The sequence below is a fragment of the Panthera tigris genome, chromosome A1, assembly GCF_018350195.1.
Source record: "Panthera tigris isolate Pti1 chromosome A1, P.tigris_Pti1_mat1.1, whole genome shotgun sequence".
In the NCBI taxonomy this organism is placed as follows: Eukaryota; Metazoa; Chordata; class Mammalia; order Carnivora; family Felidae; genus Panthera; species Panthera tigris.
This window is the reverse complement of record NC_056660.1, coordinates 203,396,251-203,423,935: the sequence shown is the minus strand read 5'-3', so window position 1 is coordinate 203,423,935 and position 27,685 is coordinate 203,396,251. Positions and strand designations below refer to the sequence as shown.

Below are 27,685 nucleotides of genomic sequence, written 5' to 3'. Positions count from 1 at the left end.
GTACGAGTGTTCATTGTGCTAATCTTTCAACTTCTCCGTATGTTTGCAAACCTTCCTAATACAAAAGTTGGAGAAATTCTATCTGTATGCTGCTCTTAAAACATTGTATGAAGAGAAGTATCTTTTCATTTCATTTTCAGATGAGTATAATATTGGTTACATTTGTATCCTGTATAATTGTTCCTTTAAAAAACATATTTTGTTTTGCCCTGCTGTCTCTCAATAAGGAATATTTGATGTGATACATTTATAAGCAACCAATGGCCAAGTTCACTTCAGGAACTGTCTGTGTGGATTCATTTGTAAACGCTTTAATAAGGAGTTTTATAGCCATGGGTTTCGGGTTTCCCCTGATGTGCCCCTTTGCTGTTCCTCTTGCCGTCCTGTTTCTTCTTGTGGCAAAGGTTGCCTTTAGCTTTTTTCTTGGCCTCTTGTTCTTTCATCCACTGCTTAATAACGTGACTGTGCGGGCTGACGCAGACCCTCCTGCGCCTGATGTGAAGGCTGCCGAGAAGGGAAGAAAAACAAAATCACTGATAGAAAGTGCAAGAAAGTAAAAATTTAGTGACTTCTAGGCAGTTCCCACTTTTAGACACAGTGTACTCTTAGAGACTGAGTACCACCAGGATGAATCTTTACTATACCTCTGCCTGCAGTTCCTCAAACATCAGTATTAAAAAGAGAAGAAGGAATCTGAGGAGGGGAGAGGGGGTGGAGGGGGAGGTGGGGGGAGAGGAGAGGAGAGGAGAGGGGAGGAGAGGAGAGGAGAGGGGAGGAGGAGGAGGAGGAGGAGGAGGAGGAGCGGGAGGAGGAGGAGGGGGAGGAAAGAAGGAACGAGGGAAAGTAGTAAAAATGATTGTCTTTCCTGACCCCGAGCTTCACCCACCAAAACCAATTCATACCTCACGGCCCATCTCAAACATCTCGATAAAGTTTTTCTAGATTCTCTCAGTAAATGCCCTTTTTTCCCTTTGAGTCTCTCAGCATTACCTCTCTTCTGGCACTTAACTTATGCTGTCTTTTATTTGACTTTTTGTTTCAAAGCTTCTCCTTGTCCTGTGGTGTTATCTCCTCGAAGGAGGAATAGTCTGGAACTGTCTTGAAAAGGCCTTGTTCAGTAGGAATTCAGTAATTAATTATAGAGATGAAGTGAAATTGTTCCAAATAAGAACAGTCTGGTTTTGTTTCCAACAAAACAATCAACTAAAATATTCTAGGCATTTGTTAACATTTTAATAATAATTTTTTAAATGTGCAGATGCAGGAAGGAGGGAGTGTGTTTAGGGAATAGCACATGGCCTGGATAAAGCATGGCAGGTGATGAGAAAGAAGCCTGGAAAGATACATCACAGCAGGTTGATGGAGGCTTTTAAAGGGCATGTTAGAGAATTTAAACTTTATTTGGTAGGCAGTGAAAAGAGAGAGAAGATTTTCAAGAAAGGAAGGGACAGGACTGAACACAGATTTGTCTCATAACAGTATGTGGTAAAGGTCGAAGTAGGAAAAGAATAGAGAGAAACCATTTAAAAGGCTACTGCAGGGGCGCCTGGGTGGCTGTCAGTTAAGCGGTTAAGCGTCCAACTTCAGCTCAGGTCGTATCTCGAAGTTCGTGGGTTCAAGCCCCACATCGGGCTCTGTGCCAACAGCTCAGAGCCTGGAGTCTGCTTCAGATCCTGTGCCTCCCTCTCTCTCTGTCCCTCCTCCACTTGCACTCTGTCTCTGTCTCTCAAAAATAAATAAACATTTTTAAAACATTAAAAAAGAAATAAAGAAAGGGCTACTGCAGAAGACAAATATGGCCTGAACTGGGTGGCGGCGGTAGAAATAGAACAAGAACACCAAACATGAGAAAACTGGAAAATCAAATAAAAACGACTTATCAACTCATCAAACACTGGAGGATGAGGAAGAGGAAGGGTTTGAAGGTGAGTTTGAAATTCCATTTCCGGAAGCCTGGATTGATGTTGGGGTCAGAAGTTGAAGCTTCTGGGCAGGAGATGAAAAGTTCCCCTTTGGGATGTACTAGCATAAGGAGCTTGTAAGGTGTCTGATAGGAAAAAAAAAAAAAAAAAAAGTAAGTTTGCATTTAGGAGAGTAATCAGATATAAAGAGATGGTTATGGGGTAGTTGTCTTATAGAGAATATAGTTAAAGCCATGACAGCAGGTATGATAACTAAAGCACAAAGAGAAAACTTTTTGAAGAGAAGAACTTGGGACATACCTATATTTAGGGATGAAAAAGGGCAAGGGGAGGTAAGAACAACTAAGAAAGAGCATTTAGTAAAAGAGAGGAATCAGAAAAGTTTAGGGCAATGGAGGCCAAAGGAGAAGAGTTTCAGAAAGGAGATGAGCAGCGGTGTTAGGAGCTCCGAGAAATCATCCAGGCATCTGTTAACATTTTAATATACTATAGATCTACACCCCATCTGAGATGTTTTCGTTTTCATCTTGACCTTGGGGTGGGAGAACCCTAAAGCAGCATTCACAGTTTCTAATAACTGGAAGAATTTGTGACAAAACATTTTGTGACTTTTAACTTGCCATCAGGTGCCATTTAGTTCTTGTTAAATGTCACGGTTCCTGCCGGCTCTACATACACAACATGTCTGGATCAAGTGAACTACTGTCGTGTTACTGGGAGAAGAAACAGGGGTTTGAGGGTAGGCTGCCATTTCCCCAGGTGACCCAAGAGGAATCATCCACTAATGTGGGGACTCGAAATGAAGGCGAGTTGGGACAATGTCTGAATGAGCTGAAGTATAATCAAGCCAGCATGTGGGAATATTAATTTGAAAGAAGTGAGGCTTCCCGATAGGAAGACAATACATTCTCTAAGTGTATTACATTGAGAGGTCTTCCAAAGGAAAGCGCCCTCTCCCTGTGGCCAGCTGTTTTCCCTTTGGCTCTGATAGAAGAGAACCTGGCTGTAGCATTCAGTGGAGGAACAAGAAAGAGTCGAAGCTCCCCTATCTTTCCCAAAGGACTAAAACTCTCTCCCTTCTGTGTGGTGTCAGCAAGGACCTGAGCAGACATCCAGTGGAGAAAGGCTCCACGGACAACCAGATAAGCCCGCAGGTTATGCAGGAGGGAACTAGCACTCAATTCCCTTTCTCCATGAGGAATGAGGCACTCCCATGAGGGGCACAGGCATCTGGCACCAGATGGGGGCAACACAGACAGAGGACCAGGGAAGTGGAGATCCCCAGGAAAACAGGCAGCAGCAGCTACCATGCAAGACTGTTTCCTTCCTTTCTTTCTCTTTAAATTTTTGCTAACGTTTATTTTTGAGAGAGAGCAAGCAAGAGAGCGAGTGGGGGAGGAGCAGAGAGAGGGAGGCAGGGGATCCAAAGCAGGCTCCACTCTGTGAGCACAGAGCCTGATGCGGGGCTTGAACTCACAAACCGTGAGATCATGACCTGAGTCGAAATCAAGAGTTGGCCGCTTAACTGGTTAAGCCACCCAGGCACCCCAGGACCCTTTTCAAAGGCCTGCCCAGTTGGGCCTCAAACTCTCAATGTAATACAATGGGAAAAGATCAGCTACCGGAACACAGCTCCCAAATTTGAGATTCTACGATGTTTTCAAATCCCCAAGTTTGAAGACTGCTTACACTGCACTCTGTCCCCTGTGTATTCCATCGCAGGATAAAGAGACGAGGCAATCATGCTAGACAAGGAGATGGTCTATTCCACACTCCCTCAGCCACCCCCAACTCCACGGTATTCTGATGGGCACTGCCCCACCCCATTGTGTACTCTCTGGTGGAGAGTTGGGGCTCTAAGAAACCATAAAGCTGATCCCCTGGTTCTTTTGCCCAAAAGAGAGTAGCTAGGGACCGGCCAATGGACCGATGGGGTTGGCCCCGCCATAGAGATTAAACCTGTAATTGTTCCCTAAACCTTTTTTCTTTCCCCTTTCCCCCAAGCAGAATAGCCCCTCAACAATCACTTCTGAAAAAATACTCAAGTCTCCCAGACAACTTTAATAACCCCAAGTTTTCCTCCCAACAGATAGTATCTGTGAGCTTCAAAACCTCAGCCCTCTGCCCAAGATAAACAACTTTGCACTGTGTTTATGTTTAGAAACTGCCAGAAGCTCTTTAATGAAGTCACTGTAGAAGGATTTAAACAAACTCCTCTCTCAGAGAACAAAAATTACAATGATCACTTATAGGGTATGAAATAAAGGACCTATTCTAGGCAGAAAAGGAAAAGGGAAGAAATCTAGTGAGTTCACCATAAGCTAATTTATATTAGTTAGTTGTGGTTAATAATAAATGCTTTTTGGGAGTTGTATTGCCAACACTTGCCATGTTTTCTGCATCTAAAATACTATTCTCGAACCTATATATTCAAAGTTAAGGGACTACATTTTAGATAAGTAAAGACATGCTCTGTAGTAAAACAATTTGAAAACAAGAGAACTTTATTTATGTTGAATGTCAGAAAAAAACAACAAAGAAGATCTGTAATTTATGATTTAAAAATACCACCTAGTCAAATTCATCTTATGTGAGATGAGGTCATAACTAATCTATTTTTCAGTTGTCTTATAGCACAGAGAGACCAATTTACAAACCTGTACTTTAATAAAGTTTTTTTTTTTTTATGGTTTATTTTTGAGAGACAGAGAGAGCACAAGCGGGGAAGGGGCAGAGAGAGAGAGGGAGAGACAGAATCTGAAGCAGGCTCCAGGCTCTGAGCTGTCAGCACAGAGCCCGACCTGGCCCTTGAACCCACAAACCGTGAGATCATGACCTGAGCTGAAGTCTGATGCTTAACCGACTGAGCCACCCAGGCATCCCAACAGTAAGCATTTTTAGATCCAAGACATTGGCTTCATAGTTTCCCTTTAATTAAAATCAAGTGCTTTCTAAAATTTTTTTTTTTTTTTTGAGGGTGGGAGAGGGGCAGAGAGAGAGGCAATCCTAGAATCTGTGCTGACAGTATAGAGCCTGACACAGGACTCTTTCCCACAAACCGTGAGATCATGACCTAGCCAAAAGCAAGAGTGGGATACTTAACCCACTGAGCCACCCAGGCACCCCTCTTCCTTTGACTAAGAATCCTGTCTTGGAGCAGTGTTTTTCAAAGTTGGGTAATGGATGGATTCCTCTGAAAGGGAAATAAAAATGTATCTTAAATCTCAGAGAATGGTCTGTAGGACCCAGCTGAATAGAATCTCTGGGGACTGCAGGAGGGCATAGTCTGTTTTGTGTCACTGGTGCATCCCCAGCGCAAGCTGAGGATAGAATGGTGCTTGGTACATAAATGTTAATCAATAACTATTTGTTGAATTCATTGAATAAATAAAGAAGCTTCTCAGTGACTCAGGAACTCAGGCATAAGCAATGGCCTTATTTGGAGCTAAAAGAAGGGGTTACCAAATGGCTCATTAGCACCCCCTGCAGCCATAAGTGGAATTTAAACTAGAATTTAAACAGAATCCATGAAGTTTGGAGACAGCATTTTATGGTCGGTTGCATCATCACTTTTGAGAGATCTTTGAGGCATGTGGTGTTCCTAATGGAAAGACCTGATTCACAACCCGTCTCTGCCATTCTCTAGCTGTACGTCACCCAGGTTAACCATGTAATCTCCTCAGCCACAGCTCTATCCTGTGTGACATGGAGATAATGCACGCCTTCCTCACAGCATTGTTGTCAGAATCCAGATTTGGTTTTAAAGTTTCTATGGAGACATGAAGAACACAGAAATCTAAAATTTTTAATAACTGAGCCAGAGGTAAGGGTGAAAGGGTTCGCCATGAGCCAACAGCCCAGAATCAAGAGCAAAGATGAGCATTCATGCTTGATTGCATGTGACAGGTACAGACATCTCTATACTTCTGTTTGTTTTTTCAAGTTAAAAAAACACTTTTAATCTTTATTTATTTTGGAGAGAGAGAGACAGAGACAGAGATGAGTGGTGGAGGAACAGAGAGAGGGAGACAGAATCTGAAGCAGGCTCTAGGTTCTGAACTCTCAGCACAGAGCCCAACGCGGGGCTCAAACCCACAAACCATGAGTTCGTGACCTGAGCCGAAGCCGGATGCTTTGACTGAGCCACCCAGCCGCCCCCATTTTTTCAAGTTTTGTTTAATTTCTAATTAGTCAGCATACAGTGTAGTATTGGTTTCAGGAGTAGAATTTAGTGATTTATCACCCAGTGTTACATGTAAGTGCTCATCACAACAGGTGCCCTCCTTAATACCCATCACCCATTTAGCCCATCCCCTACCCAACTCCCTCCACAAACCCTCAGTTTGTTCTCTACAGTTAAGAGTCTCTTATGGTTTGCTTCCCTCTCTCTTTTTTTTTCCTTCCCCTATATTCACCTGTTTTGTTTCTAAAATTCCACCTATGTGTGAAATCATATGGTACTTGTCTTTCTCTGACTGACTTACTTCACTTAGCATACTACATTCTAGCTCCATCCACATTGTTGCAAATGGCAAGATTTCATTCCTTTTGATAGCCAAATATATCCCATTGTATATATGCCACATCTTTATTCATTAGTCGATGGACATAGGGGCTCTTTCCATACTTTGGCAATTGTTCACAGCGCTGCTGTAAACACTGAGGTGCATGTGCCCCTTTGAAGCAGCGCGTGTGCATTCTCTGGATAAATACCTAGTAGTGCAATTGCTGGGTCGTAGGGTACTTCTATTTTTAACTTTCCGAGGAACCTCCACACTGTTTTCCAGAGTGGCTGCACCACTTTGCATTCCCACCAGCAGTGCAAGAGGGTTCCCCTTTCTCCACATCCTCGCCAACACCTGTTGTTTCCTGTGTTGTTAATTTTAGCCATTCTGACAGGTGTGAGGTGCTACCTCTTTGAACCTTGTATATACCTCTGATGAATTCAGAGAGTAAAAAAGACAGCAACCTGTATACTTGCCTGGAAAAAGCTACAGTTAAAGTCACAAAATAAAACAGAGTCACCTTCTGGTTTTCTTTTTGTTTTGTTCTTTTACTCAGAGTGTGCCTAGTTTTGTTTAGAAAAGTCACGCACATTGTCCAGTGACTGAAGATATTTATCCTGAATCACAGCACTGCAGTAGGGGCAGCGGAGGCCAGTGTGGGGCTCCGAACATGCAGGTACTCAGAGACTGTATGCTCACTCCAGGGAGCCTGGTGCCGGAAAGGTGGAGTATTTACTCTTCCCCCCCTCGTTTGAATGATCGCTTGTATGTTGCACTCAGGCAAAGCCTTCCCAACCTACTGCTCACTGGCTGAGAAATGATCACTGGACAGTTTTAGACCTCCCTGAGGCAGGGCACTCACATGACAGCAGCCAAGTCACAATCCCCATCAGCTCTCTGAATGCGACATATATTCACTCTCTCCAGAAGCCTTCTGGAAATATGACGTGAAACCTCAGTGCAACAGCTGGAGGCAATGGGAAGTATGGCTAAAAGAAGAAAAGAAAGAAAATGTTACATCTTACAATTCATAGAACAACGGCCTGGATGCCAAAAAACAAATAATCCAATTTAAAAATGGGCAGAAGATAGAAACAGACATTTCTCCAAAGAAGATATCCAGATGGCCAACAGACACATGAGAAGAGGCTCAACATCAGTCATCAGGGACATGCACATCAAAAATACAATGAGATATCACCTCACACCGATCAGAATGGCTAATATCAACAACACAAGAAACAACAAGTGTTGGCAAGGATATGGAGAAAAAGGAGCTCTCATGCACTGTGGTGGGAAGACAAACTGGTGCAGCCACTATGGAAAACAATATGGAGGTTCCTCAAAAAGTTAAAAATAGAAATATCTTATGATCCAGTAATCAATCACGCTACTGGGTATTCACCTGAAAAATACAAAAACACTAATTCAAAGGGATACATGCACCTCTATGTTTCTAGCAGCCTTATTTACAATAGCAAAATTATAGAAGCAGCCCAGGGGTCCATCAATAGATGAGTGGATAAAGAAGAAGCAGTATATGTATATACAATGGAATATTATTTGGCCATAAAAAGGAACGAAATCTTGCCATTTGCAATGACATGGGTAGAGCTATAGAGTATAATGCGAAGTGAAATAAGTCAGTCAGAGAAAGACAGATACCATATGATTTCACTCATATGTGGAATTTAAGAAACAAAACAAATGAGCAAAGGTAAAGAGAGAGAGAGAGAGACAGAGAGAGAGAAAGAGACAAGCCAAGAAACAGACTCTTGACTATAGAGAACAAACTGATGGTTACCAGAGGGAAGGGAGTGGGGAGACGATGAAATAAGTGATGGGGATCAAGGAGTGCACTTGTTGTGAGGAGAAACTGGGTGATGTATGCATGGCTGGATCACGATATTATACACCTGAAACTAATACAACACTGCATGTTAACTCTGCTGGAATTTAAAAACAAAAAGTAAAAACAACAAACAACAAATAGACAACCACCTGGTCCTGGCTCTCTTTGTAGATTCCAGAGAAACAGAATGCTAATCCACTCAAGCAAGGCGCAAACACTCACTGATGGCTCTGTGAATGCAGACCTGGGACAGGACATGTCTCTCCCTTCTAGAACTTACACTGTATTTGGGGAAGATAAAACATTAAGTTCACACAAAGACACAAAACAAGTGAAGAGATGAAAAATAGCTCCAGACAACGATGCTAGCAGGGTTGAAGACTGACCTGATTAGAGTTGAAAGAAGTGAGGTTGACAGAGTATCCCACACAGTTTAGAAGAGAGGGACCACACGGGTCCCTGGAACAGGTTTGAATTCCTACCAGGGAAGGACTTGGATGAATCTTTAAGAATTTGGATGGGTGGAGAAAATGAAGACTTGTCAAGACTAAATAAAGTGCATGGTCAAGAATTCCGAGATAGGAAAGACCAAGATGTATTTAGGGAATGGAGAAAAATAGACCACACTGTTTGAAATGAGTAGCTAGGAAGGTAAGCTATTGGGGATATGGTTCAAAAGATAGACTGGTCACACCAGTGAGGCCCTGACTGTCAGTCTAAGGAGGTTTATCTTTTATGAAATGGGGATCATTAAAGATTTGGGAAAGGAGAAGAGTTTTAGGGAAATCCATCTTGCAGTGATAATAAGCAAGATGCATTAAGGTGCAGAGTGAATGGAGAAGGAGGTCAAGGTAGGAGGAGCTTACGTTACCCAGATGTAAGGAAGGCAACACAAATATGAAAGGGAATCCGATCCCCGACTAAAACGTGTATCTGGGGGCGCCTGGGTGGCTCAGTAGGTTAAGCGTCCGACTTCGGCTCAGGTCATGATCTCACGGTTTGTGAGTTCGAGCCCCGCGTCGGGCTCTGTGCTGACAGCTCAGAGCCTGGAGCCTGTTTCCGATTCTGTGTCTCCCTCTCTCTCTGCCCCTCCCCCACTTGCACTCTGTCTCTCTCTGTCCCCAAAATAAATAAACATTAAAAAAAAAAAGTTAAAACGTGTATCTGCAAACTCCTACATGCCACATGCACGCGGTATTCTCCTATGCTTCCCAGTCCACCAAGTGGGCAGTGACTTTTAAAAATATTTTTTAGAAATTACAGCCCACAGTGGGTGCAGGTGGCAGCCTCATGATAACAGAAATTAGCTCCTGAATTAGGTGCTAAAAGAAATGTTTTGACCTCTTCATAGTGTCAGCTCTAAACAATAGAGGCACCTACCCTAAGGATAGGGGAAAATCTCAATATCCATGCTTTGTCCACATGGAAACATCAGGTCACTCACAACTATGGAGTAGAGGAGCTGAATATGAAGTTAAGAATGTTTATGTGACTCACTTTTTGGGCATCAAAACTTTCCATTATTATTCATTTATTCACCTATTCATTAATTACTCAACAATATTTATTGTGCAGGTAAAATGTTCTAGGCACAATGCCAGTAAGTGAGGGATACAAGAATAAATATAACAGTATGTCCGTGTCCTCAAGAGGCTATAGTAGTGGAGGCACATTTAGAATTAGATGCTTAGGATACAACCCTCTTAGCCCACTATAATTGAACCTATAGAATTCTGTTCTTCCAAAAGGCTCCCACAAGTCATAAAGACAGATGCACAGCTGTTAACTATAGCAAAAAATTAGAGACCATCTGAATGTCTACCAACAAATAAGTAATAGTACATCCAAATGGAATAAAGGATGAGGGGTGTGTGTGCGTGTGTGTGTGTGTGTGTGTGTGTATGCACTAAGATATATGAATATCCACAATTTATTGTTTTATTGTTACGGGAGAAAAGCTAGTTTCAGTATAAGAACTATAAATGACCCCATTTTTATAAAAAGAATGTGACACATACACAGAGGAAAAATCACGGAATTATATATGCCCAAATTTATAAGCAAAGACCACTTCCAGAGGGGGGCAACTTTTTAACTGGCATGCAATATTTGTATTTTTTTAAACCTCCAACGCTATGGAAATCCGAACCAAGTCCTATAGAAACACAGAAAGTTAGAGAGAAATTAACTCTGAATAGGAAAGACAAGGTAGGCATCAGTTTGGACTCAATTCTAAAAGTGGAGTAAAAATTCACCTGATTGAGAAAGGGAGTGGAGCAGTCCAAGTAGAAGGAACTATGTGTCCAGAGCACTGGGGTAGGAGAGAAAAGAATGTTTTTATTGCTTGTATAACTCACAGAGTCCAAGTCCAACACATAGAAGCTGGTGTCTTAGACCAGGGCAAGGATACTCTGGCAAGACTCTTATCAACTATGGTACAAGAACCTCTGTGCTGCCTTCAGATCCTCTCCAGAGCCTTAGGGAAATGCCTTGACCCTAGTCTCATAGCCTTAAGGAGGAGAGCCTCTTTGCTCTGCATCTAGATGCAGTAAAGGGCTTTTCATTTTGTTACGCATATAAGGAGTGTGCATGGAGGCACATCCAAACACCAATAAACCAGACTGACTGGAATAGGAAGATCAAGCATTTATTGAGTGTCCATTCTGTGCCGGGTCCTGAACATTAGAAATGTTGAAATAAACAAGGCAAACTTTCTGCCCTTGCAATGTTTAATAGTCCAGTGGGAGGTAGGGAGGTAAGCAAATAATCACAACATAGCAAAACAAACGTTAGCAGATTAATGTGTAAAGTGGAATGGGGTTACAAGTGAAAGAAACCAGATTCAAAAGGCCACATATTGTGTGATTCCATTTATATGAAATGTCCAGGATAGGCAAATCCATAGAGACGGGATGTTGTTGCCAGGATTTGGGGGTTAGAGGGAGTGGGGAGGGACTGTTAACAGGTACATGGTCTCTTTTGGGGGAGACATGAACATGTTGGAATTGGATAGTAGCGATGGTTGTACAATTCTGTGACGATACTAAAAAACCACTGAATTGTAGGCTTTAAAATGGTAAATTTTATGGTATGTGAATTGTTTCCATTTTTAAGCGCTATAGGAGCACAGGACATTGGTTGTCCTTTCATTTATTAATGTATTTATCTCCTAAAATGAATTGTTTCTTCAGCTACACTATGGTGCCTATTCTCCAAGTCAAACTATTTTAAAATCCCAAAGTTTTGGGTTTATTCGTGTATCCGTCCATTCATTCACCGTCTTACTACATAAGAATCACTCTGTGAATTCTTATAGAGTAATATCCAAATACATATACTTGTAAATTCTTATAGACTGAGTTGCTAGCTAGACCCTGGGAGTAGACAGATGAAGAGTTACTAGCTTCAGAGAGCTAACACTCAGACCACTGCTATTAGTTGTGACCCAAGCAACTATAATATATGAAATGGACTTTCAGAAGCATTGTGGGAACTAAGAAATACTGGCACATCTGTGTGATTAGGAATTTGAGTTATCTGAGTGCTGACATCAATTCAAGGAATAGTTTTAAGCCAGAAAAGCACGCAGGACCTATATGCACTTAGTAAATTGGATTACATTTCTCATAAATGAAGGTAGGACAGGCTCACCTGGAGATCATTTAACCTAAATCGGATTAACTATCAAAAGGCAAGAGGCAGGCCAGATTTATTTCATGTTGGCAGATGTGACTGGTGCCCTCCTGAGGCAGCTGGAAATATAAAAAGTCAGGAGAGATGGAATCCTCTGAAGAATGCTCAAAAAGTTAGGCAGCGTAGACTGTTAACAGGGTAGTTTGGGCGAGGGCAATGCCAAGATTCTTTTGGAGAACCGCACCCTCTTCAGGTTTTCTCGATCAGCGTCCTGTCAGTATTTCCATTTCAAAGAATGGTCAGCAACTTCCTCTGATTGCAGTGATGATCCAGAATTTCCAGACAGGATTTAGAGGTGGCAATAAGGTTGAAAAGAGGGATTAGGTGGTGTTTCTTCTGCATTTACAGAGTTTTAATTCAATTTATACAGTTACTTGGTTGGGGAAGCAAGCTGATCAGGGATTAGAAGACTACGCCTTCCCCAAAAGACCACCCTAGGGCCACCACTACACAAAGCACGGAATCCCATGGGAAAGAACCTATTTTTGTTTCAGAGCTGGAGTTTACACACAGACCTGTCTGATGGAGTAGGGGTTCCTTGAGGGAAATATGGGAAAATTTTTGCAAATAAGAAAGAAGGCTTTGCAGAGGGGGCTTAATAAAGCTGCAGAGCCCAGAGGTATGAACGAGCAAAGATCTGAGGTTTATTGTGAGGCTTTTTCCGCTCCACCCTCACCCCCTTTCCTAACTGCCCCAGACATGCCCTTTTGCTTTGGAAAGGACACTCCGGAGTGTGTCATCCCAATTGCTCCACCTGGGAATCTCTTTGAAAAGGTGATTTATGAGAACAGTGGATGCATTTCCCTGCCCGTCTAAGGTCAGCCCTCTGGGGGAAGGAGGCAACCACCAGTGAGTAGGCAGTGGGTCAACAGCAGCTGCCCAGTAGAGGTACCCTAATACTGCAGGTAGGGACACTGATCACGTGAGAGGCCAGCATCCCTACCCTATCAGACCACCTCTCCCAGATTCCTAGAGGGAAGAGCCCTTTTTCTACAACCCACAATTTGAGAATTATCAAGAATATTTGGACTAGAGAATCCTGGGAAAAACACGTGGGATGACTGACTAAGCAACAAGGTGGGGACTCGGAACATCATAATGGCTATTCACCAGCCAGTGGAGCCCGGACCATATAGTTTCCATGCGTAGCATCTGATGTGTGTATTCAGTAAATTGAACTCAATACTTGAATCATTCTCCAATTTTTTGTAGACTATACTAATCTTTGCCCCATTAAAAGACAATTTGCTACTGTATAAGAAGTGTGAGACAAAGTAGGGGGGAAACACTTCTAACATAAGGCAGAATGTGGCAAGGGCTATGTGAGAAATAGAATGAGTGTCCTGCATTCACAGGCAGAAAAGAAAATTATAACAGAGATACACGTACATCTTTATCAAGGAGGTAGCATTTGAGCTGGGGACTTGAAAGATGGAGAGTTTGAATAGAGCAGTAGATGTGGAGGAGACAATGAGTATAAAGGCACAAATGTGGGGAAAGATAGAATATATTCAAATTTGGTGAAATTATACATTGTGAGTGCAAATTGTAAGAGGAATATGTCAAAAACACAAGTTCAGTAATCTCGAGGACATTTTTTTTTTTTAATGTTTAGTTATTTTTGAGAAAGAGAGAGTGAGAGCAAGCTGGGGAGGAGCAGAGAAAGGGACACAGAGGATCCAAAGCAGGCTATTCACTGTCAGAGCAGAGCCCAACGTGGGGCTAGAATTCACAAATCGTGAGATCATGACCTCAGCCAGTCAGAGGCTTAACTGACTGAGCCACTCAGGCGCCCCTACGGAAATATTTTTAATGAAGACATCATGATTTACTTTAACAATCTTCTGTGGAAATCTAAGTGTGGAGAGAGAACTGATGACACCCTCTGCTCTCCTCCTTTGCTTCCAAAATACTCAACATATAGAGAGGTGCCTGGATGGCTCAGTCGGTTAAGCACCTGACTTCAGCTCAGGTGACAGTCTCATGGTTCATGAGTTTGAACCCCACAAGGGATTAGTGAGTTTAAGCCCTGTGTTGGGCTCTGCACTGGAGCCTGCTTTGGATTCTCTGTCTCCCTTTCTCTCTGCCCCTACCTTTCTCTCTCTCAAAAATAAATAAAAAACAAAATCAAAATATTCAATACAGAAAAGTACAAAGAATGATACAACACCTATACACCCCATTCAAAATTTTACCAATTTTAATCCTTTTCCATGTTTGCTTTCAGCTTTATTTTTAAGAAATCTTTTTCCAATACTTTACTGATAACAAGCAAGGCTGCAATAAATATCCTAATGATAATAAGAGCCTACATTTGTTGAGTGCTTACTCTGTGTCAGCCACTGCCATATGTGAATTAATTCATGCACAGCAACTATATGCAGAAGGTACTAGATTTACCTCCATCTCATAGATGGGTTACTAACAGAAAAGCTACATCACTTTCTCCAGATTAAAGGGCCAAGAAATGGTGGGGCTGGATTTGGAATCCAGATAGCCTGACACTTTTTAAAACCACTAAGTTAAGCTTTGCTTGGTCTTCTATGTCTCCCTGGGCCTTGTATGAGAATTCCTCTAAGGCAGTGGTTCTCAAAATTAAATGTGCACCAGAATCATCTGGAAGGTTTTTTAGACCAGATTGCTGTCAATCCTTCCCCCACCTGAGGTTTCTGATTCAGTACAACCTGGATGAGGCCTAAAAATGTGCATGTCTAACAACTTCCCAGGTGATGCTGAGTCGGCTAATTCTGGAACGCACTTGGAGAACCACTGCTCTGAGGAGAATAGACCTACACATGGAATCATCTGAAAAATATTGTTTTCCCATCCATAAATATGGAATTATCACTCTAGTTATTCAGGTTTTCTTCAATGTCCTTCAAGACCTTTATGAAGAAAATAATAAAATATTGTTGTATATCTTATCCTACATCTATTCCTAGGTACTTTAATAGGTTTTGTGCTACTGTGAATGGTCTTTTGAAGAACTGTGTTTTCTAATTAGTTATTTTTGATGTGTGGGAATGCTGTTGATTGTTTTATGTTGTTCTTGTATCCAGCAACTTTGCTGAACTTTTTTAGTTGTAAGAGTTTGGAGTGGATAGTCTTTGGTTTTCTAGGTAAAGAGATGTTTTTATCTCTTCTTTCTCAATTCCTGTATAGAAATAAAAGGCTTTTCTCCTTTAATCCATTACTTTGTTAAATGCCTAGACAGTGCTTAACCCATTGTAAACTCAAAACACAAATTTAAAAAAAATTTTTTTTAATGTTTATTTATTTTTGAGAGAGACACAGAGGGTGAGTGGAGGAGGGACAGAGAGAGAGGGAGACACAGAATCTCAAGCAGGATACAGGCTTCGAGCTGTCAGCACAGAACCGGACACAGGGCTCAAACTCATGAATCGCAAGTCAGACACTTAACCGACTGAGCCACCCAGGCGCCCCTCAATAAACAAATTTTTTAATTAATATAATGGATTAATCTATTTTCTTCCTTGCCCTCCTAGGATAAACCATACTTGGTCATTATGTATTAATTTCTATATGATTCTGAGTTTGATCTGCTACTTATTTAAAATTTTGCATTTATTTTCATAGACAAGATTAGCTCATACTTTTATCCCCTGATATCAACCTTGAATGTTTTGGGTATTAAGGTTGTATTAATCTCAACAATGCATTGGGTAGCTGTCTCTATTATTCTATTATTTGAAGAGTTTGTGGATTGTCTGTGCCTCCAATGTTTGGTAAAACCTCTGAAACCATCTAGGCCTGATGTCTGTTTGAGGGCAACATGTTCAACTCTGATTTAACAGTTATTTGCTTTTTTGGGGTTTCCTATATCTTCTCCAATCTTGATATCTTAGTCTTCTAAGAAACTGTCCATTTCATCGACAATTTCTAATTTAATTTCACTAAAGGCATTCGGAAAACTCCACCCCCAAAACTGCCACTCTATCATATTAAGTTAAAACCACTTAAAATTAGCAATGCAAAAAGGGCATTCTAACTTTCCTACAAGCAGGAGATAAAACTCCCAAGTAAAAGGTGCCCTCCCTGAACCAGGAGGAAGAGAGACATTTTTATCACTAGGGGGCGGCACTTTACCCCTCCCTGTGAGTGGGGAAGTTGAGGCCAAGAGAAATCTGTGCAAATCCTGTTAAACTAACTCTTCTCTTTCTGGTGCTAACCGTCCTGGCCCAAATACCTTCGTCTTATCACTTTGCCACAATTTACCACTCTGCCCCACTTAATTATGTCTTGACTCAAACTGCTTCTTTAGGTTTTCATTTCCTTATGAAGGCTCCCATGTCTTATATAGATGTGTATGCTTTCCCCCTTTTAATGCCTTTTGTTACAGGGACCCCAGTCAAGAACCTATTAAGGGTAGAATGAAGGGTTTTTTTTCTCATCTACATCACAAAGTTGCATAGTATTATCTCCAGTCAGGGCTCCTTTTTCATTCTTAATAGTGTTTGAAGAGGAGGTTTAACCGCTTAAAAGCTTGAACCTAGGGACGCCTGGGTGGCTTAGTCGGTTAAGCTTCCGACTTCAGCTCAGATCACGATCTCGCAGTCTGTGAGTTCGAGCCCCCCGAACGGGCTCTGGGATGATGGCTCAGAGCCTGGAGCCTGCTTCGATTCTGTGTCTCCCTCTCTCTCTGCCCCTCCCCCGTTCATGCTCTGTCTCTGTCTCAAAAATAAATAAACGTTAAAAAATTAAAAAAAAAAAAAAGCTTGAACCTAAATAATATACCAAATAGTTATAAACTTACAAATATCATGTGTTTTGAAACTAAAAAAACGTATTCGATTCATAGGTCAAAGAAAAAAATCACAAAATATTTTGAAAAGTGTAAGTGCTATTCATTATTATAACGGGTGGGTTATAAATTTAGCCTAAGTGCATTTATTTGCACACGCACGAAAAAAAAACAAACGTTCAACCAAGAACTTGGAAAAGAAACCTCGTAGGAAACTAAAACAAACAAAAACCAGAGATGGGGAAAAAAAAACAAAAGCACGACGTCGCGGTGCTTTACGGTCGTCACGCTCACGTGTCTGAGGTCGTGGCGGCCATGAAGCAGGAGAGGCCGAGAGCCAGAGCCTTGGTGCTGGAACCGGAGCCCGAGCCCAAGGACGAGAAGGAGGAGGGAGAGCGGCTGCAGCAAGAAGCGGGTGGTGCCTGTTGTGACATACCGGAGCCACAACCCGCCGCTCCTCCTGCCTCTGCGCGTGCGCAGCGGACTTGGCGCCACTGGCGAAGCCCGGCGGCTTTTCTGTTAGCCCGTGGGTGGTGCGCGCCGCGCGGAGGAGGACGTTCGCGGAGAAGCGGGCCGAGGAGAATAAAGACCACGCCCAGGGGAGGGGCCACGGGCTCCCGAAAGCGCTAGCCTCTTATGGCGGCCGCCTGAGGGAAATGCAGGCACCTGTTCGGCGTCGCCTGGGACCTCCCCAGGCCGCTGGCGACTCCAGCCTCCGCCCCCAGCGTCCTGAGGCCGCGCTTGGGCGGCGCGGACTGAGGCCCGGAGTACCCAGCTCCGGCTTGGGCTACCGGCCGCTGCCCTTCATAGAGCTGCGGGAAATTTTTAGTTTTTTGATTGATCTGTCCGTTTCCGAGGTGGGTATGTTAGAAATCTCACACTGGTGTCGAGATTATGTCAGATTTTTTTTCTTCCGATTCTGTCCCCATTTGCAATATATCACTTGGAGTTATATGTTTCAGATGCACCCAAGTATCCTTCTGGACCACAACCGGGATCGGAGTGAAGTAGCCTCGGACAAAATTTAAATGGACGCCCAAAAAACTCAGTAATTGAGATAAATAATATTTTCAGGCAATATTTTTAAAAACAAAAGTTTATACCAAAAAAATGATGAATAAAACACAGTTGACCCTTGGAAAACATAGGCTTGAACCGTGTGGGTCCACCTATACAGAGATTTCTTTTTGATACAGTGCTTTAAATAGACTTTCCTTAGGGTATTCTTAACATTTTCTTTAGCTTACTTTAAGAGTACAGTATATAATACATGTCGCATACAGAATATGTATCAGCTGTTTATGGTACTGGTAAGGCTTCTGGTCAAGGGTAGGCTATTAGTCAAGTTTGGGGAGAGTCAAAAGTTATGTGGGGATTTTCCTCTAGGGTAGGGTGAAATAGGGCTCCTTACTCCTAGGGTGTTCAAAGGTCAGCCTTCCTACAATTTAAAAAAAAAAACAAAACAAAATTTGACCCTGCACTTGCATGACAGGTCTAAATGTACCTTCTTGGTGAGCTGATACTTTTTATCCTTCTGTAAAATTCCTTTAGTCCTACTGCAAGTTTTTGCCTAAATTCTACTTTTCTACTATTAATATTGTGACACTAACCTTTTGGCTAAATTTACTTATTCGCCTTATTTTTTTGTTTTCTTTTTATCATCCTTCCCCCCCCCCCTTCCTTCATTGGATTGATAAGTTTTCTTTATTTATTTTGTTTTTTTACTGAAAATTTAGCTTGGGTTAGGTCAAGGAAAAACTCCCTTGGGAAAATATCGACACTATCTCAAACGTTTTTGAGTTTGAATGGTTTGAATAAACTCATCATTTTACTAATGAAAGTGATAGGTCAATAAAATTCCATGAGCATTTGTATAGTACCTACCTTGTGTCTTTTATTGTTCTAAGCACTAAATATACAAAAATTAGTAAGTCATGGTACCTGCCCTCAGGATACCTCCAATAGCAGATGTTTTTCTAACATTATCTTACAGGACCTCCTTTCTGCACGTGACATTGGTACCCATTCCTTCCTGGAAATTTTCCATATCCCAGATTAACAAAATACGCATCTCTCCTAATTCTCCTAATACTGAGAAATTGCATTCTCTGCTCTTGAACCCCTCCTCTCCTCAACAGTTATTCCTCAAAGTTCCATCCTTGACCTTCCACTCTTCTTTCCATTCACATCTCATGCTTTGAATTACTACCCATGTCGGTAACTTTTAAATATCTTTATCTACTTTACCCTCTATGCCAGTAATCCTGACGTATGTTCAACTGCTGTGTTTTGTCTTTTTTTTTTTTTTTTTTTTTTTTTTTGAGAGAGAGAGAGCATGAGTGGGGGAAAAGAGCAGAAGGAGAGAGGAAGAATCTTAAGCAGGCTCCATGCTCGGCGCAGAGCCCAACGCAGGGCTTAATCCCGCCACCCTGGGATCATGACCTGAGCCAAAATCAAGTCGGATGCTCAACGGAGACACCCAGGTGTCCGTCCACTGCTGTTGAACATACACCCGAATAGTCCACAGGCTGTAGATAACTCAATAAATCCCGGACTGAAGACATTATTTCCTACCACTGAAACATCCTTTCCTTGTCTCACTGAAAGGTCATTTACTGCTACCCAAGCCAGAAACCCACGTGTCACACCATCCTCCTTCAGCACTCCACAGCCAGTCACAAACTTCTGTATATTTTACTCTCTGTGACGTTTCTCAGATTTGTCCCCCACCTTCTCATCCCTGTTACCACTGCCCGAATTCAAGACCTCATCAAGTCTCCTTTCCCCCAGTCTTGCTGTTTCCTTATGTGAGTCCGTGGTGCCACAACATCCTGTGCTTTCCTGTCGTTACCGTGTATAAAATGAAGGGTTGATAGGACTGTTTTTTTTTTTAATTTTTTTTAACGTTTATTTATTTTTGAGACAGAGAGAGACAGAGCATGAACAGGGGAGGGTCAGAGAGAGGGAGACACAGAATCTGAAACAGGCTCCAGGCTCTGAGCTGTCAGCACAGAGCCCGACGCGGGGCTCGAACTCACAGACCGCGAAATCATGACCTGAGCCCAAGTCGGCTGCTTAACCGACTGAGCCACTCAGGCGCCCCAAGGACTATGTCTTTTGACTGTGAGCTCCCTCAGTGTATCTGTGTGCCCACACCACACAGAACAGTGCCTGGTATTCGTGCTCAATAAATGTCTCTTGAGCTGAACTAAGCTCTCATGTCTTCTATTTCATTTTATCTTGTTTTAAGGCTTACAATGCTATTAAAATTATTTTCCTTTTTTTTTTTTTTTTTTTTTTTTTTTTAGGAAATAAGATTATCAGTGTTTGGTCAAGGTCTTATGTCCCAAATGTCCTTAAATTACACAATGCTTTTAGAAACATCATCCCTCCACCCTCAAGTAATTAGGGGTCAACTCATGATGATAAATCATTTGCCCCATTATATTTAATAATTTAAAGATATCAGTGTCTCATTAAAAGTCTTACTATTTGTCTTACTGTTAAAGTGTTATTGCTCTCAATTCTGTTGGTTTGGGGTTTTGTTGTTGTTGTAATGTTTCCAGTATTAAGTGTCAGAGAGTTGGGTGGGTGATTTGCCATGATTGTCTGTCCCTGATTTGGTTCTGCCTATGATCCAATTTTGGACCGAGGCTTTAAAGATTTCCTCCCCAAGATCTGTTCAGATGAACACTAAAACACTTCTCATCAAATCTGTGATGTGAAAGTTAGATTCTGGTTTTTAAGGAAATGATTCTGTTATTACAGAGAGATGAACCAGCCTCCTCTCTTATTTGGATGTATCGTATAGTCTCTTGCCACTCAAAATGTGGTTCCCAGAGCTGCAGGAATGGCATCACCGGGCGGCTTATTAGAAATGCAGTTTGTGGGGCGCCTGCGTGGGTCAGTCGGTTAAGAGTCCGACTTAGGCTCAGGTCGTGATCTCATGGTTTGTGAGTTCGAGCCCCGTGTTGGGTTCTGTGCTGACAGCTCAGAACCTGGAGCCTGCTTCGGATTCTGTGTCTCCCGCTCTCTCTGCCCCTCCCGTACTCACATTCTGTCTCTGTCTCTCTCAAAAATAAACATTAAAAAAAGAAAGAAAGCAGTTTGCAAAACACCAGTATAAAGAACACTTTATACAACACAGTAAAGTGGAAACAAAGCAAATGTTATGCCACTGTTGGGGAAAGGATTCCTAGGATAAAGATAAAAACAATAAGATTCATTTGCCTGCTGTCAGTTTGTCTCAAGTTTGTGAGTGCAATTTAAGAAGAGCAATATGTAAATAAACATGTATGTGTTTGGTTAAGGATACATTTCCCTATTCTAGTGGACTTCACGCCTTAATGGAGCCACATCACATTGTGGATATAACCACAAATGGAGGTGTCCACTGCCAACATCGAGGAGGTAGGAAGGACTCACCAAGCAATGAGGCATGAGATTGCTATGCCCAAATAATATCCTCCCAAATAAAATCCTCCCAGATATTTTTGGAACCCTGGGATAATGTAAAGAGTGAATGAGGCTTTTTCTTTACCTTCATATGAAGACATTTGGTCACTAATGCTTCTCACAGCATGGACACTTGGACCAGTCAGGGAATATTCCTGAAGGGGATCAGGATAATTTTGTGCCATAGGGACATGCCCTATGGCATTACTGCACAGTGGTTAAGCATACAGAGACAAACAACCAGGCTCGACTTCTGGCTTTATCACTTACAAGCTTATGTTGGATGAGTTACTTCATTCTCTCTGTTTCAGTTTCTTTATCTGTAATACGAGGATGGTAATAGCACCTTCTTCACAGGGGTGTTGTAACAACTGCTTGAGTTTACGCATTAAGTGCTTAGAACAAGCTGACAGGGGCACCTGGTGGTTCAGTTGGTTGAGTGTCCGACTTCAGTTCAGGTCGTGATCTCATGGTTCGTGAGTTCAAGCCCCTTGTCAGGCTCTGTGCTGGCAGCATGGAGCCTGCTTGGGATTCTGTCTCCCTCTCTCTTTCTCTCTCTCTGCTCCTCCCCCAATTGCTCTCTCTCTCTCTCTCTCTCAAAAATGAATAACCATTTATTAAAAAAAAAAAAACAGGCTGACAAATAGTAAACACTCAATAGTTAGAAACAAAATCACATCACCTGCCCCACAGTAGGCATCCAGGTGTCAATATTAAGTTTGTGGAATGCACCCACTGTCCATTTACTGCCCCTCAGCTTCAAATTCACCCTTAATTGCCAGTTCTAGGGAATTAAGATGGGCCCTTTAAATATTTTTCCTTCACGGGCTGGCACGATGTTAAACCTTTGTCAGTGGGGGACACTGGAAAGGCATTGCAGCAAGAGGGGTTTCCTTCCAGGCTTCAGGGTGCACGCCTATCATTTCTGCAGCACCAGGCTCTGGGAGCACATGACAGCTAACAGCACCCCAACTCGGGCAGTTTGGGAGCAGAGTGTCTCCAGTGAGACACCTCCCTGTGAAGAACTTGCTCCTGAAAACTGGAAGGCAGACCAGTGATTTTCCTGCCACTCGGTGAGCCATGGCTGTGCCCTCTCTAACAAGGTCTGAATCTCAGCTGGGCAGGGAAGGGGTAATGGGATCTCTTCCCTCAAAAACTCCACTTCAGCCCTACCAGTATCAGCCCTACCCAGCCCTGTATTCTTCAGGGTTCTGTGTGCCTCCTAGCCTATCTCTTGTTATAGCTAATAATTTGTTATATTAAACTTTCCCTATTCAAATTCATGTCTTGTTTTTGTCTCTTAATTGGACTCTGACTGATAATGAATGAATAAATGAGACTTCCATGTCCTAAACTATTCCTGGAAGTTTGTATGTTATCTCTAAGATGAATGATCCAAACTTTTAAGAAATGCCTATGTGTGTGAAACAGCTATACTGTTATCTATGATTAAGTGAAAGAAAAATTAGGTAATGTGTAGATTGTTGTCCTTTTTATGTTTTTTAAAATCTGTGTGAATGTGTGTGAGTTCATATTTGTAAATGCATAGAGAAAGTTCTGGAAGGATACACAGAAGCCAGAGGGGTTATTTATTACCTCTGGGTGGGGGAGAGGGATGAAAGGAATAGAGAAAAGGGACCTTCATATATTTTATTCTGTATTTTAAAAATTTACACTGTTACTTTTTTAAAAAAATTTAATGTTTATTTATTTTTGAGAGAGAAAGAGAGACAGAGACAGAGCATGAACAGGGGAGGGGCAGAGAGAGGGAGACACAGGACAGGAAGCGGTCTCCAGGCTCCACGCTCAGTACAGAGCCCAATGCGGGGCTCAAACTCACTGTGAGATCATGACCTGAGCCAAAGTCAGAGGCTTAACTGACTGAGCCACCCAGGTACCCCAAGTATTTGTTATTTTATAATTTTTATAATTTTAGGAATTAAATTATTTGATTTTTGTGACTTTCCATAATTTTAATTAATTAATTTTAGAAACTTTTTAATGTTTATTTTTGAGAGAGAGAGAGAGAGTGCAAGCAGGCGGGGTTGGGGAGGGGTGGAGAGGGGCTGTGAGACACAGAATCCGAAGCAGGCTTCTGGCTCTGAGCTATCAGCACAGAGCCCAACGTGGGGCTGGAACCCACAAAATGCAAGATCATGACCTGAGCCAAAGTTGGACGCTTAACTGACTAAGCCAACCAGGTGCCCCTCATAATTTTAATTTAAAAAGTTAGTGATAGCGATGCCTGGGTGGCTGGGTCGGTTAAGCATCTGACTTTTGGTTTTGGCTCAGGTCATGATCTCACAGTTAGCGGGTTCAAGCCCCCTCATTGGGCTCTGCGCTGATGGTGCGGAGCTTGCTTGGGATTCTCTCTGCCCCTTCACCACTTGTGCTCTCTCTCTCTCTCGCTCAAAATAAATATATAAACTTAAAAAAACAAGTTAGTGATAGAACCTGGCAAGAGGAAAGGAAAGGAAAGGAAACTAACAATTAATTATTGAGCACCTCTTCTGTGCCCAACACTTTCCTTGTTATCTCATATAATCCTGAGAATAACTAGGTAAGAGAGGCATTGTTATTCCTTATTCCTGTTTTACTGTTAAGAAAACTGGGGTTCAGAACGTTAGACAATTTCTCAAGTTCATGTAGTTAGAATTCTGACTTGACCTTTTGGAATCCAAAGAGACTCTTCCCAGGCTTGCCAGCATTTCTCAAACAAGGTTTCATAGCAGGGGGCTCATGAGCATGTTCTCAGGGTTTATGAGCTCTCCAGACAATTCCTAAATTTTAATATGTCATCTCGATCATGATATTTAAATAGACATGTTCTGGATCTTCTGGAAGACTATCTTAAAAGAGCACTTTCAGGACATTTGAATTTTGCTTATGTTTATGCCTAGTGCTATTATTGGGTCAGATCCTACCTTAATTGTCCTAGGCCAGTCAGAAAGGAACAGAGCGGAATTTTCTAATGCATTCATGCTAAGGGAGGGCTCAGTTATATCATCCTGGTTCAAACAAAAAAGTGGTGGGGAGAAAACACTTCTCGTTCTGAACATGCTAGCAAATGCACATAAAAGTCAAAATCTGCATCTTAAGGATCAGTGCTATATTTGTGTTTGGAACGGTGATGGTAGTTTTGGCCAAATATTAACCATTACTTTAAATTAATATTGTTTGATTGAACTCTTCTTGGCTTTGCAGTTGTGTTTTTATTTAAATTTAAATTTTATTTTGGTTTTAAAATTGCAGAAAAGATATACACACAGGGGGTTTATAACTGGTTTCATGTTTATATACCAAGTAACATAGTAAAATAATTAAAGGTTACCACTGAGAGTAAAAAGAATGTTTTCCTGTAAAGGGGCCCATGTATGACTCAGATTTGAGAAGGCTGCTCTTAAATTATTCTGTTTCTCCAGACATAGAAAAAGGACATTTAAAGAAACCCCTGAACTACAGTATAAATACTATGACTGGGTTCCTTAACCAAAATCTAGACTCTTAGTCTAACAATGGTATTGAATTTAAGGAAAGCAGGGTATGTTGTTTTAACAGAAGGGCATACCTGGAGAGAAATCGAAGAACAGGTTGGTGGCCCTCATGTCAGGCCCCTCATGGACCACTCCTGGGGAAGTGGAGGGTCCTGACTGTGCAGAACAACTTTCAAGCCCAAATGCATATTCTTTGTTTTTTTAATGCTTATTTATTTTTGAGAGAGAGAGAGAGAGAGCGAGAGAGCGAGAGAGTGGGGAGGCACAGAGAGAGAGGAAGACACAGAATCCGAAGCAGCTCCAGGCTCTGAGCCGTCAGCACGGAGCCCGACGTGGGGCTCAAACCCACGAGCCGTGAGATCATGACCTGGGCTGAAGTGGGACGCTTAACTGACTGAGCCACCCAGGCGCCCCTCAAGCACAAATGTACATTCTTGGTAATCCTCCCTAGCGAGTGTCCTATAATTAAAACAAACAGAAAATAAAATGTCTTTTTAGGATGCAGACGACAAGTCCCCAGCAAGTGCCTGTGTGAGGAGGAACCATCCTGCTGTGAGAAAACAGATTGTCAGAACCAAGTCGGTTTGGGACTGTGAGGCAAAATGCCTCACCCTGCATCTGCCAGAGACAAGTGGAACCTTAGTCTGAAAATATCTATAGTAACAACAGCCAGCCCACAAAGCCCTAGATTGTGGCTTTAAATAATCTGGCTTAGGGCCACCGGAGTGGATGATAGACACTTTTATGGACTCGGTTTTGAGTTCTGGGAGCCAGCAGCCACGTCAGCAGGTGTATATACCCTCCTACCTTTGGGTAGAACCCAAGGCTTTTAATTACAGGTAAGTCAACTGCTTCCTGATTCATGCAAAATGCTTTGAGAATGCCAATTACTGAGCCATAACATTAAAATGGCCATTTAAGGCACCATTAAGGCAGTGGAACCATTGGTGCCTGGAAGAACAAAATGTATTTCTCAAAGTTACCAACTGGCACAGACCACTTCCCGATCCCCTCCCGGAGCCTGTGACAATTGTCAAAGCCACCTATACCTCCTTCCCTGCACTTCCCAGTATTCCCCACCTTCCTGCCTCCTTCCTCTCCTGCTCCTCCCCCAGGTCCGAGTCCCTTAGAGCCTCCCACAGGGCACGTGGGACACACAGATACTCCATGGAAGGCTTTTATGGAAAGCAGTGGGTTACCCCTCTAGGTTCCACAACTGCTCTCAGGCCTACCCTCTCGTATTTTAACCCAACATCACTTATTTTTAGACGGCAGAGGGTTGGGCGCTTCCCAGATCGTGTGATTTTCCTGTGGCCCGAACTGCCTTAGGAAAAGCCCTGGGAATCACCCAAAAGGCCACTGCGGGGTCTCCTCAGTTCTCTTTCTTTCTTTCATCACCAACTGGACCTTTTTCAAACACCTCTGTGTTTTGCTGTCCCACCTTCTCTGCCAGGACTCGGTCCCATGGGAAGTCTGGCCTTGGGTCTGGCAGGGGCATCCCTCATCACCCCTGCCCCTCTGCCTGCCTGTCTCTCCCTCCTCTCCCATAGGACAGCTGCTGTGATTGCTGAGGGGCAGCTGGAAACACATCAGGAAGCTGAAGGGAGATACATTTCAAAGCTTTATTTCAAAGCTTTATGTGAAAAAAAAAAAAAAAAAGTGCATTGCCAAAACTAGAAATAAAGCCTGAGCAGGTAAGCCTTTGAGAAACAGTGAAAGTGAATCCTAAAATTTCAATGGTGAGTTCTTCTGAAAAATTTTTACAGAAACATAGAAAATGATACACTTGTGTCTTTGTCTTGATAAGATAGATAGATTGATAGAAATGAAGAAGAGATTATCCAGATAGAAATGAAGAAGAAATTATCTAGATCTTTCCATGCTCGGTAATACAAGACCAGTACATTGGTGCACTATATCGGGTCCCCTAAACAAATGCCTACAGGAACCAGGCAGTTAATAGGACGATAGCCAACTTCAGAGAAGGACAGGGGCTACTGCACTCTAGCCAATTCCTGCCAGAGGACATGGACCGTTGTTGCCAGATGTGATTTTTCAAGAGAAGCTTTAAAATACAATTTGGGTGTATATGTGAGAATGTATATACGAAATCTGTCAGTTTTTAAGGGTTGGCAAATGCTTTCAAAAGCAGATCAGACATGACTTATATTTCACCTCTCTTCTGGATTTAGAGAATCTATTCAAGGTCAAGTTTCAGAAAAGACGACAGTGGGAAAGAGTCAAGTCAGTCAAGTATTTAGTACTTCTGTTTAGGTTTTCCTAAGTACTGTAGAAAAGATTGCCTCCGGTTCAAATGCAGTTACAATCTCCATATATATGCTAGCAATTCACAATTTGAGTTCTCTTTGATATAATTTGTATGGTTCAGTCTCCTTTATCCTGCATCCCTTCTTAAAGGTCAGATTGCAGTTTTGCTTTTCAGTATCCACAGGGCTGACTTTGTTGCTTCCCAAACCCCTAACCCAGAAGGTGACGTCTGCCTTTCCTGCAGGAACATGCACATTTGTCTCCAGTGTAGCAGGTTGGGGGAAGGAGGAGACGGATGAATAATAGGGATTTTCCTCCAACCTCTACCTGGGGATTTTCTAAGAGACTGTCATCAGCAAAGGAAACACAGCTCAAAGTTGTTGTGTGGAAAGATCTCATCCTCCATGAGACAAATTACTAATACCTGTTCAAATGAGGTTCCATCCTTCTTGAAGATCAGCAATGTAAATCTATGCCAGTCTCTCGTAGATAACTGGAAATTCCTACCTGAAGAGATCGAACTTCCTGCCCCAAATTGCCGCCAGGACTTCACTCCTTCCTGCTCCATCTTGGGGAGGCAGCACCCCCTCTTTCCACGGGAGGCTTGCATAGCCAACACCCCCACTCACCTTCTGAGGAGGGAAAAGCCACACAGGCAGCCAAGGCCACCAGAGCGAGTCCTGTCTGCTGCATTCCTGCCTGCCCCACCAGCCCCAGGCTGTACCACAGGTGAG

The 27,685-nt window shown here is 42.4% G+C and overlaps 1 protein-coding gene across 2 annotated transcripts; it reads right to left on the bottom strand.

Moving 5' to 3' along the window:
• Positions 1-295: 295 nt before the first annotated feature.
• Positions 296-27,685, bottom strand: CCL28 (C-C motif chemokine ligand 28). Of its 2 annotated transcripts, none has more exons than XM_042995268.1 (3): positions 27,581-27,685; positions 7,290-7,416; positions 296-504 (listed from the first exon to the last, which is right to left on the bottom strand). In XM_042995268.1, the coding sequence occupies exons 1-3, from the start codon at positions 27,642-27,644 to the stop codon at positions 312-314; spliced, it is 384 nt and encodes a 127-aa protein (XP_042851202.1). In that variant the 5' UTR covers positions 27,645-27,685; the 3' UTR covers positions 296-311. The 2 variants fall into 2 exon arrangements, with proteins under 2 accessions (XP_042851202.1, XP_042851190.1); XM_042995256.1 differs by lacking the exon at positions 27,581-27,685 and adding an exon at positions 8,429-8,574.